At 35.7% G+C, this 12,489-nt stretch overlaps 1 protein-coding gene across 2 annotated transcripts in view; it reads right to left on the bottom strand.

Annotated features, from left to right (window-relative positions):
• Window positions 1-12,489, bottom strand: part of padi2 (peptidyl arginine deiminase, type II) — a 14,399-nt gene extending 1,910 nt beyond the window's left edge. The window contains exons 1-15 of one of the 2 annotated variants that reach the window (XM_055050308.1): window positions 12,199-12,489; window positions 9,340-9,511; window positions 9,090-9,165; window positions 8,014-8,075; window positions 6,871-6,988; window positions 5,861-6,013; window positions 5,531-5,718; window positions 4,745-4,848; window positions 4,394-4,505; window positions 4,051-4,158; window positions 3,486-3,637; window positions 2,309-2,456; window positions 1,840-1,933; window positions 1,671-1,750; window positions 488-622 (exon numbers count right to left, since the gene is read on the bottom strand). In XM_055050308.1, coding sequence (XP_054906283.1) covers window positions 488-622; window positions 1,671-1,750; window positions 1,840-1,933; window positions 2,309-2,456; window positions 3,486-3,637; window positions 4,051-4,158; window positions 4,394-4,505; window positions 4,745-4,848; window positions 5,531-5,718; window positions 5,861-6,013; window positions 6,871-6,988; window positions 8,014-8,075; window positions 9,090-9,165; window positions 9,340-9,511; window positions 12,199-12,350 — 1,854 coding nt within the window. In that variant the 5' untranslated portion in view covers window positions 12,351-12,489. Of the gene's footprint in view, window positions 1-487; window positions 623-1,670; window positions 1,751-1,839; window positions 1,934-2,308; window positions 2,457-3,485; window positions 3,638-4,050; window positions 4,159-4,393; window positions 4,506-4,744; window positions 4,849-5,530; window positions 5,719-5,860; window positions 6,014-6,870; window positions 6,989-8,013; window positions 8,076-9,089; window positions 9,166-9,339; window positions 9,512-11,586; window positions 11,803-12,198 lie in introns of those variants that run through there. The other variant, XM_055050309.1, reaches the window with a different exon arrangement.

The following is a 12,489-nucleotide window of genomic DNA, read 5'->3' as shown; positions in this document are numbered from 1 at the left end:
ATAACCTGAATACATAACAAAGGCAATTTTCAAATGATGACTTCATTTTTTAAAAAGTAAAGATATCCAAACCAACCTGACCTTTTATAAAATAAACTTTAAATGCTACTTTTTGTTAGATCATAAACTTACTAGAATAGTTTTTTTAATGTAGCAAACTGTTGCTAAACCCCAAGCCTTACACCGAGAGTTGTAGAAAAAAAAATGTAAATAGAACATGACAACATAAAACAAATTAAAATATCTTAAAATCCAACACATCATAATCCAAAGATAATCTAAGATCAGATAAGAAAAATAGTCCAAGCAAGTTATCAGATTGACCATTTCAGGGGTTAGGAGTCAGTGTTGGTTTGGATACATTTAATTTCATCTGCAACAAAAACATAATTTGCCAAAAGGAAGCAATCTGTTGAAGGGTAGTTATTATAAAATCAATTTCAATTTTTTTGTTCATCTTAAATCAAAAGAAATTATTAAAACAAACCATATCAGGGTAGTAAGCCACTGCTCTGGAGCCATCCTCGTCATCCAGCTTAAAAAGAATTGGGAGGTCAATAATGTCATCGTCATCCAGGCCCAGCTCTCTTTTCAGAACATCCCTGTTCCAGTCAATGCAGCTCTGTTAAAAGCAGGTTGCAAAGAAAAGACAATAACCATGCAGTATTATTTGATGCTCACTACGGGGCATAATGAGCAGATGTGAAAAATTATTAATCCTTTAAGCACATGGCAAACCCCATCAGAAGACATACAAATATGAATTTATCATAAAAAACAATCTTATCTTTGTCATCTGTGATGCTCAGTTATAGGTTACCAAGTTTTAATGATGCTATTTTGATAAATGTCTGAATTGTACAGAGCTATAAACATTTACATGTGAACATTAATTTAACAACACGCAAGAAACTTTGAGGTGGATAAGATTAAACTGAAAGTTATGAGATCTGTTTCTCAGGTCTTGATCAACAAAGACCACGTGGGGACAGAACAGATGGTGGCCAATGTAATTTATTAAAAGCAGAGGGAGAATTTACCGGAAGCCACAAACTTAGTTAATTTTCTTCATCAACTAAATTTATATAGACAATGAAAAGAAATCTCATTACATAAGTGTTAAGACTTCAATCTATCCCTTTGTCAGAAAATTTAATTAAATTTCAGCATCCAAATTCTCTGGTAGGAGTATATTAATAGCCATTATCTTGACTTTCCCTCCACAGTCCTCTACAGATGGGCAATATATTTAGATTTAGTTCTAAAAGTATTTTTTAATGATTTGAAGGTGACATGCTTAGACTGACTTTGATGCTGAAAAATAAAAATGTCTTTGATTTTTATCAAACAATCTAATCCTGACCAATTTAGTTAAATCATTGATCTATCTTTTCAGTTGTTGATGCCTGCTTGTTCTTTGTCAAGGTGTACATAAAATGCTCTGGACATTTTGTACACTTTTCCAGACTGACATCATCATACAGAGGCCTGCATTTAATTTTCTATAATCTCTCTGCAAACTATAGCCTTAGCTTAAAGCACATAAATGAACATGTAATCTTTCCACTGTGATTTTAAAAAAATAATTGTTCCATTAGAAAAATCCTTTGAAATGGTTTAAAAACTTACCTGTCACAAAAAACTTTCCTGCATTTAGGAAACCCACTCACCTGGACGTAGTTATTTTCATCTCGTAGATTTTCATCCCTCAAGATATCATCCACTGTCACATGCACCTCATTTTTCACACCTTATGAAATAATTACAATTTTTAGTTCTGTTACTCTACATTTTACCTATCAGTTTTCTATATATCTGCTAATAACTCGCCAACTATACCATCAAACATCTTGGCTTGTCCATGCCCATCATTATGAAGTCCTCTGAATAATTTGTAGCCTGCGTCTGGGCTGGCCAGCAGCAGGCGAAAGCCCTGTCAACATGAACACAAAAGACAAAGATAACACTGGAGCTCTCATATCCAAAGAGATTACACAATACTGGAAAAAAAGAGCTTGGCAGAGTCAACCAGTGATAGTGACGAAGTAAAGGAAGAATCTGAATCCTTGAAGCCAATAGGCTGTATATCTGTACGGAGTGGAAGCATTTTGCTACCATGTATTTCTTCCACCATGAAGCTTGACTAGAGATGTTACACAGCAGCATTTATACAACCGTCATCATCAACACATCTACAGGTGGAAAATAATATGTTTTTTTTATCTTCCCAGAATTGATACCAGAGTACAGTATAATCACAATTTATACTTTTCTTGTCTTATTGGATTTGAGCTTAACTAACGACTACCTTTCTGTCGGGAGCCGGAACAAAGGTCATGAATTCATCGATGTGACCAACACAGAGCCAGTCAGAAAACAAGGCAACAGGCTCCTGAACCTTCTGAGCCCACAAAAAGTCTTGAACCACTTTGGTCATGTTTCTTCCCTTTGTTGCCCTGTAGAAAAAAAGAAAACAACAAGTCTTGACATAAATTCTTATTAGGCCTCATGTATAAATGCAGTGTATGCACAAAAAAGATGCAGCACAATATTTTACACACAAATTGGGATGTATAAAAATAAATGTGCATTAATATATTTGCAAACTGTTTACCTGCTGTGAAATGTGCAGTAGCCACATAAACTCTTTCAGTGGACAATAATAAACTACCTCCCACCAAAACTCAACAATGTACACTGATATGTGACTACATTCAGTGTTATTTAATCCAAGGAGAATCCCAATGTGTTCTTAATTTGAAACTTTCATAGTTTAAACTTAAATGATGATACTGAACCACAGTATCTTCAAAGAGATAACACACAATTATGCAAATAAATAAGAATAAAATTATTGGAAAACATCACTTCAAATGTTACTAGTCATTTCTCTTGTCATATGTAGATGTAACTATGTGCCTTTTAAATAAAGAATATTATTATTATTGGTTGTAGTTGGTAACAAACTGAATCCAAAGCTGTTGTCATGGTCATTCAGACATGTGTTGGGAGACCACAGATCTTGATCTATACTAATTTGTAAACATATTCAGGTGCAGAGAAATGTCACTAGCGCAGCTGCATCCCAATACAATAAAAATTGAATTCATAGAGGCAACGTCTGCTGTGACTTGTCCACACACGTTTTTATGTATTTCATTTTTTGTTTGTTTTTTTTGCACCACAAGTTTCAGAGCTTTTCCCACATACAAAACTTCACTGAAGTTGTACGTGTTTATACATGAGAAATGTCACAACGCAGTTGCATCCAATACAATGCAAATTGAATTCATGGAGGCAATGTCTGCTGTGACTTGTCCACACACGCTTTCAAAAATTATTTGATTTTTTTTTTTTTTGCACCACAAGTTTCAGAACTTCTCCCACGTACAAACATTCACTGAAGTTGCACATGTTTATACATGAGGCCCTTGATCATTTATAATTTGATTGATAAACTCTTTAGGTTTGTAATTGTTACTTACGTTGGGAAGGCAACCCCAATGAGGATTCTGCCCAGAGGGTATTTTTTTCCATTCACTGTGACGGGAGGGCTGACCTCCAGATTACCGAACGAGTCCAGGCTGCTCACATCTTTTCTGCAAGCCACTCTGGTCACATACCCAAAGTCAGGGCCCTGAGGATGAAACTGTATGAATGTTCTGCGCTACAAATGTACAACAGCTTTCCTAAAAATTTGTTGAATTTAGATTTAGACATGCCTTTCATTGTTCCTCAGTAGTTTAGAAAAGAGCAACCTTCTGAACATCTTAAACGTACTTTACTGTAACCTGTTCTACAAGGTGATAAACATGTACACTAGGGCTTCCATCTCTGTTTTAGGATATGTTAGAAATAATTAATTTGTAAACATTTTGATTTTATTTTTGGAAGTTATTTACAGAGTTAAGTTTTACACAAGTAAAACTGTATTTAACATTTGATATTCACAACAGAAAACACGTTATCTTGATGAGTGGCTCAGGATGTGATAGGATGTTAAATATTTTCAAAAGAACTTTATTCTTAAGAGAAAACAGATACTCCTACCAGTAGTTCATCATAAGGAAAGTCATCAAGATCTCCATCTCTGGGGGAATCCAAAACCACAGGAAAAGAGTGATGGGGTGAATCAATGTAACCAAATTCCAGTTCATCCTGAAAAACAAAAACAAACAAAAAAAAAACTATTTATCTTTGTGGGTCTCAGAAAGACAATAGTCAAAGAAAGTTGTTTGACTATTTGTCTAAATCCTTTTGATATTAAAACTATATTTTTGACAAAAAGTCTTCAAGCACATTGACATGATTAAACGAGCAGCATAAGTAAAGAAAACCTTCCCTGAAAATCAAGTAAAAAAATGTTTGGCATATGTCAAAGAAGTTTCGTTACTTGCATCCAGCGATCTCCTCTGTTCAGGTATTCATGGCAGATCTTCAGCTTGTACCCACAACGTGCAACAAGAGTCTTCATTCCTTTGAGGAACTGGTAGTTATCAGACGTACTGAAACCACAGACAGACGTGTTTTCTTGTCAATCACGTCTTCATAATGGAAATATTTTTCCATTATGAAAGGGTAACTTTTGAAATGTTAAACAGTTGATTGTTTGATATAAAAATAGATGATTGCAGAAAGCCATAAAACAGTTGTCAGAAATTACAAAGATGACTTTGCACAGCATGAGAAAGTGCAAGATAAATAACTTCAGAAACATATTGATTATTCATTAGCTCCCTTTTACCTGCAGACAAACACCTCCACAGGCTGGAGGGTGTTGGGTGTCATGATCCATGGTGACACTCTGAACACCACTTTGTCTGTGAAAATGGGTGTCTCAGGAATGCCCTTTAAAAGAAAAAAAACAAGCTGATGAATATATAATGTTTTAACTCCCACCATGGTCTGCTTTTACTGCAAATTACAATTTTGACTTGAACCAAGTAGTGAGAAAGAGCAAACATGAGGAAAACCATGTTCTAGGAAGATGTACTTTCTGTCCAGCATGCAAAACTTTATGTATGACTCATGTGACACATGGTGGCATCAGCATTGTGGACTCATCTTTCCGTAGAAGTTAAGTTGGTCAGAGCTAAAAAGGAAGATGGATGACTCCACAAAAAGTTCTTTGGTTGATGACTAAGATTACCTATCTAACAAGACAGTAGCCATACATACAAAGAATTACAAATAAATAGTTTAAAATTAAACATATTCATGTGTTAGAATGACCCAGTCAAACAGTCCAAATTCCACTTGAGTCCATAGCACAGCTGGAAATCTAATTCTCATAGATGCGCCCCATACAATCTAAAGCGCTTTTTTTTTAAATTAGTATAAAAGTATGTCTCAAACTGCTTGAGTGATTGACAGATGTGATTTTCATTTCATTCCACTTCACAATAGCATAATAGCCTCTCAATGTCTACCGAGGGTATTGTAATTCGATAGAAAAATATTGTTGTTTGTTGTTTTAACATGGAAATCAATGTAAAGGTGTAAAATTAAGGTGCTACTTTGCTGATCTTACCTCTTTCACTGGCTGCAGTAAGCTAAGGTTGATGGTGATGAGCCCATCAAAGTCCTTGTCAGGAAACCTCAGACCCTCCACATAGAAGTTCATTTCCGCTGAGCCTCCAAGATAAGGCACTTCCTGGGACAGCACCTCACTGCTTAGCACCAATGGATAGTCCTTTACAAAAGAACTAAAAATTTTGTCTGCAGAAAAACATATTATAATTATAAATTGTATAATAAGTGATTTAAGTAAAATGCTTAACAGTGTACAGTCATAAAACAGTAGCTGAATTGCATTTTTATTACATCATCTGTTGCCCTTTATATCTTCAGTTTTACTCACGCAGGCTGTTCTTAACCACTTCATGGGATGCAGCTCTGAAGACTCGAACACTCTCTGCGTCTCCCTGAGAGATGTGCATGGTGAGTTTGTAGCCTTCTGGGAGTTCAGGAGGTCCTCTGGTCCGCAGCACCATGAGTGACATGTCCTTAAGATCTATACATATACAAGAAGTCCCATTAACACATTCAACTTGTCTCTTTCTAGTGGTGAGGAAAACTTTCAGTAATGGACTAATAGTAAAGAAGTTTAACTGTAAGGACAACAACTTTTAATTTTAGATTTTTGTCTTCTCGGATTCAATGGCATGTAATCTCCTTTTAGACAATCTTTTTCCAATTCTTGCGTTACAAGAATTCTCCCTCACATACCTCAACATGAACCATCAAACTCAACAAAGCTGCTGTTTTCCAAAAAATAGAATCAAACAATAGAAACTCCTCAAATGTATTCTCAGAGTCACTTCTAATAATGGTGCATTTAATAAATATAAATGAGAACTGATCAATTCTGGCTGAGAAAATTTTTTAAAAGGACAACATCTGGGGTATAAGACAACCTATGGTAATTTATTGTTAAATTGAAACCTTTTTGTAATATTTAATTAATAGTAAAATGTTTGTGGATAAATATCATGGGAGTTTAAACATTCCATGTGCTTTAATTTAAAGTTGCTATTGAGAAAGCATGGACAAAGACGAAAAAATTGTAGTCCATCTGATCCAATTTGGAGAAGTTCAGACCAGAATGCACAACATAGTGCTCTCCTGGAAATTTTAACAATTACTTTCAAAGCTATAAAGTTTGAATCATTAGTAAAGACTGAATTTAGACACAATGCAAAGCACAAAATTTGTAACAATTTTTAGTTCATCTTCTAAAACTTGATAAGTTCTTTCAAATACACAGATTTATAACATTTGCACACAGGAGAGCACTTTTCATACAGCGGGGAAACAACAGAATGAAAACATGTTCATAGTAAATACTCCTCTGGACCAATACGGTTTTACCTGCCACTTTGACTATGCGGGGATCCTCACTGTCTAGTGACTTGTTGTATGTCTTTTCTGAATCACAGTTGACCAGCAGGATAGCTCCATGCCCATTGGGACCCCATGCCCATGATTCCTAAGAGATTTTCAACAAACCAAAAATGTCCAATGCAGACATTAAAAGTCTAAAATCTCTATAAAGCAAGTTCTGTAAAGAATTTTTACTTTTTAATACAGGGATTTAAGTTATGCAAGAACATGTGTTCAAAAGTAACATTTATTATGGAGAATATTTACTGTGTGCTGCTTGCCCTTGTGTTGTTAAACAATGTTCCATCTGGGACTGATCAAAGATTTAAACTAAAGACTTTCAAGACAAGCTTAAGCTTGATTATGCAGAAAGAGAGTCATGAGCCATTGAGTCTGATCACTGTTCTGCTTTTGTGTATGTATGAAGGTGAGTCCATGCATAGTTCTGGCTAATGGGATATGAACTTGCCGTTGCTTTGCATTCTGACAAAAACAATAATGAGAATTTGGCTAGATTAAAATTGAATTTCTGCAAACACAGATTAAAGGAGAAAATTAAAGAGATGTAAATGAGCAAACCAAGCTCATTTACATGCTGCAAATGCCAGATGATCCTTACACATGACACAAGGAGCTGGAAAAGGGATTTCATATTAAAAAAGATTAATAAATAACTGATAACTGCTTTATTTTTAGTTGTGTTGTCTTTGTTCAATTTGTGAAAATATATCCACAGGAATTCATAAAAATTTTCACAGTGAGAACTAAACTTAGGATCACTACTTGAGGGTGAATTGGACTAATACAGTGTGGAATGTGGAAAACATGTTTAGACAGCATTCATTCAGCTTGCCTCTATTTATAAAAAAAAATGTGCAAAATAGAAGAAGAAAAACAAGTGTCTCTGCTGCAGCATGTTCAAGCTTGTACTATGCATAAATATCATGCACAGTACATTAACACCCTAAACTGATCAAACTGCCAGCATGCAAAACTTTATGTATGACTCATGTGACACATGGTGACATCAGCATTGTCACATGAGTCATACATTTTATTTCTTGACTAAAGCTCTTCTTGATGATAAGTGAGTAATATTTTTATTGTAATCAATAACATTTTATGTTTTACCTTGTGCGGGTTGTTTTTCTCCACAATGCCATCTCTGTCAGCATCCACGTCAAGAGAGATCTCTGGGAGACAAACACATCTTGCTTATCGCATAGTGCTTTTGCATAGGCTTGCATGTTTCATGCAAAGGCTCAAGCACAGTGCATGTATTGCTTCAGTGGTCCCTTTTCCAGTGCAAAATAATGTTTAGACTTTGATCCTACTTTTAATCACTGACGATCTGATAAAATTAAACTAACAAATCAATTGGCTGAACATTGATAAGTGGTTGCCATGATCCCTTGTTTTGGACTCTAATCTTCAGTTATTTCCTTGTATTCATTTCTTAATATTATTTTTCCTTGTTCTAGTTTATTCCCTCTGTTAGTGCAATTACCTTTGTTCAACATTGGATTTGTTAGCGCTAGTATTCATTTCTGTTATTAAGTTCTCTATTAGTTTCAACTCTGTCAGTTGACTATATAATTTCAGAAATAAATTTCCATAATGGAAAGACAGCAATTCCCCCCAAAAAAACATGTTTTTTGATTAAGCATTAAACTGCTTGGATGAGAGGATTTTTAGCCCTATCAAGCTTGGTTTATTTTGCAAAATGCAACCAGAACACTTTTTTTCTGTTACACAAGTCACATGATCAAAAACTGGAAGTTACTACCGGCACAACCCACGAAGAAGAAGATGACAGGAAGTAGCTTTAGGATCATGGTGCAGCATGATTTTTAATGATTCAATGGGTGAACAAACTTATTCTTGTGTGATTTTAATTTTGGTTGTTATTTAATGGAAATGCCATAATTACTAATTACATAATTACAGCCACTGTGGCTGATGGAGAAAATTTAGAATTTCCACCTATGGTTAGTTTTCCCAATTATTCCTTCACAGACTCAGTATTCACCACTGGTTTCTTCCGTCGCACTCTGTTGCCTTTGTTCTTGTTTTGTAAGTTAATCTTCCATTTCTTAAATCTTAATTTTGCATCAAACTTGCTGCCTCCTATACATATGCAGAGTCTATATGCGGAGACATCATCAGCATCATGACAAAAGTGTGTTATTCAGTCAAATAAAACTTACCAATGGCAGTAAGATGCAGAACTGCTGTCCCCAAAACCTTCCTGGTACTTCCACTTCCATAATAGCGGACAGACAGCTTTATATAAATGAACAAATGTTTACTTATGGAAGACAAATGTAAAGAGTTTACTAGCAAAAGCTGCAGGAATATTTGACAATGTTGCATTGATGAGATCTATCAGTATTAAAAAACTTGTGTTGGATTAAAGGCTGTGATTAAAGGCTGTATTTTTATGACTATCCAGTTTACCTTATCATCTTTTTCAGATTGGCTGGCATGGCTCATGCTGATGAGTATGACTGAGTTTCCACAGAGGGGTACCAGGGCCCGATGGGATGACTCCCCAGGTGGAGGGCTGAGTTCGAATTTAACATTGGCAGTGCACTTCACTGAGAAGAAGTTGGAGCCAGGAGGGGCGCTCCTGAAAGGCAGAATGGCAGATTTTAACATCAGGTGTTTTGCCTAATACATTGCTTTTCAAAAGTAATGATACTTCTTGAGTTTTCAACCATTTTGTCAAGTTACAATCACAACCTCAATTGTACCTTACATGGTAGAAAATACAATGTTGTGCATTATTGTGCGCAGGAGAGGAAACCTGAAAAGCAATTACTTTCACATTCAATAAATTAAAATATATGTCTTGATGAGTCTTGTTTCACAGTTTGGAAATATCACCTTTAAGCAGGTATTAAACAAATTTTTTATTAAATCCATATTTCCATTTTCAAAAAGTTTTTTTTTATCTGATGTAATATTTTAATTTCAAATGTTATGTTTTCTTTAGCTTTAAGTAGCAAATGCCAAATTTAATTATCCCTCACATGGTTTGTTTCACTGTATACAAGACTGCTTTATGGCTTTCTGTGGGGTTGTAACTTGATAACATGTGCAAAGTTTGAGTGGTAAGGACCCTATTACAAGGTTGTGCAAATAATTATGTTGAGTTTGCACAATAAAGTGCTTCCAACACCACTGACGTCATAGAGTAAACACAACTTAGGATGAACACTGGTGTATGTTTAGCCTGCTCATGTTTCAATAGATGACAAACCAAACTGACAGCAGAGGTAATAATGTGCTTATTTTGAACTTTCATTAGTCTAAGAAGTAGATCAGTCTTTGTGTAAAAAGTAAAATAACAAGAAGCAACTGTTACAATGAACAACTGAATATTTTTACATGTCTACATATCATAGCACCTATGACTATATTAGCATTTACTGTTTCACTTAACTCAAATGAGGTTTTAAAAATGTTGACGTGTCAATCTGAGTTGTTTTTAACAATAAAAGACTCACTATTGTTATATAGACTTTTCATGTTAGCTTCAGTTTAAGATCACAACAAAATTTTGTGAGCCAAAGTCAAAGCCACTCAGACCACGCCTACACTCATCTGTGCTCTGTGATGGATTTGCCAGCTGAAGCTATTTACACCTTGTGAGTAGGTGTGTGCAGTTAAGTCAGCAAAATGGGGGGTAGTAGGTTCTAAGAACAACAACCACAAAGATGAATGTGTGTATACATTCAGCACATCAGTCATCCAAATTACAGCAATGTTTTTTATTAATAGATAAAAATAAAATATGCCTTGGAAACATGGAATTTATCCAAACTATGAATAGAATTACTTGCAAATATCATGATGAATCAGTATCCAGTAATCAACTCAACAGGTGTCCTGTCACAAGATATGCAAAAGATTGTGTTGAGTCCAATTTGAAACCCCCTAAGAGCCCTGGACATATTACACCACGTGTTAGAGCCTGGTTCTGTTATGCACAGCAGGCTGACATTTGTCAGAGCGTAGGCCCTTTTCTATGGAGAAAGACAAAGTGTTTTCTGTACAAAGCAACAAAAGAGAATTGTTGTGTCTATGTATTGTCCAAAATAAAGGAAAACCCCACAATTTCTGCCTGTAACATGTGCATAGACAAATGTTTTTTTCTGTGAATTAACAATGAGTTCCTTATTTTGGTGTAACTGTACCGAAATGGCTTAGTCATTTACACTGACTGAAATGACAATACTTCAGTCAGTGTAAATGTTTTAAAAACAATTTTATGTTTTCAAAACATAAAAATATGTTTTAAGATACTTTTGTTAAAAAATATCACAACCCAAAATGTGAAAAGAATTATCAGGGAGCTATCAGACATGTTTTCTATCTTAAACCCTTATCTTTGCTTTTGAGAAAGGGTTTCATCTGAGGCTTAAATCTGAAAGTATTTTGGTAAGTACAATATTATATCACTGTACCAAATGTGTTGCAAGAAAATACCCATCAGAACAGCTTGGAACACAATAAAGAACCTACAAGGTGGCCGGACTTAAAAAAAACACATCGTTTCATTGCCTAACATTATTTCCTGTAGCAGCTGCAATAATGAGTCAAACAAGAGAGACGGAAAGTGTGAGCCTGTATCAAATGCTGGATCTTTAACAAACGGTGCACACCTTGCAGGCGAATGGTTGGCTGCAGAGAGAAGCCTACCTGTCTAAGTTTACGTTGAGTTCCGAGCCGACAACGCACACTACGTTTGTCGATTTATCATAATCTACTCGGAGAGTCCGTCGATGACCCATGTGTGCAACCCTCTCGGCTCTCAAAGGCGCTGATACAGCTCGGGTACAAGAAAGCGCAAACGGGTCAGCAGGTTGCGGAGAGGAAAGCTCGACTAAGTCAGCAGTTACAACTGGAGTTACAACTGGTGATTGGTCAGAATATAGTCACCCCTGCCCTTCTCTAAGTCCAAACTCTTTATCGCTTACCAGTATGTTGCGCTGATAAAAAAAAAAAAAAAAAAAACCTTTAAAAGTCGCAATGAAGTTCATCCAGCTAGAAAAAAGCTGGATGAACTTTGTTGTTATAAAAGGTGTCATATTGACACCTTTTATAACAAGTAACCGGACTAAGCTCTGTTGTCTCGCCTTTCAGTTCAGGCTCTCTTTCGGTCGGATAAAACACGCGCTAACAAGTGTTGCACTTTGAAGCAAACTGGCGGAGTTATATGCAAATTAACACAGGCACCTAGATGTGAAGCACATAGTTCTTATTCCCACAGTTAATTAATCTATTTCGCTAATTAACATCAAGTCGGTTTACCTGTTCAAATTCGCCTTTAAAGATGTGCCAACGACATGCAGGACGCTCTGTGGATTGTTTGTGTCCAGACGGCATGTTCGGTGATATTCCGCTTCTCCTCTTCTCTTGTGGACAAAAGCTGGAAAACTGGACGCTGAATCAGTTTGGAACATGTTTGGCTACCAAGTTCTCTGGCTCAAAGGAATGCAGTGATGAAAGAACTGGCTGCTCTGCTTATGGGAAGTGGATATATAAGAGAGAGGAGGTACCAACTGTGTTTGAAGCCTATTAAATATTCATTGTAATTGGCAA

The sequence above is a fragment of the Poeciliopsis prolifica genome, unplaced genomic scaffold, assembly GCF_027474105.1.
Source record: "Poeciliopsis prolifica strain line A6 unplaced genomic scaffold, Auburn_PproV2 SCAFFOLD030, whole genome shotgun sequence".
Lineage (NCBI taxonomy): Eukaryota > Metazoa > Chordata > Actinopteri > Cyprinodontiformes > Poeciliidae > Poeciliopsis > Poeciliopsis prolifica.
Note: the sequence above shows the minus strand (reverse complement) of the source record. Positions and strands in the feature narration are given on the sequence as shown.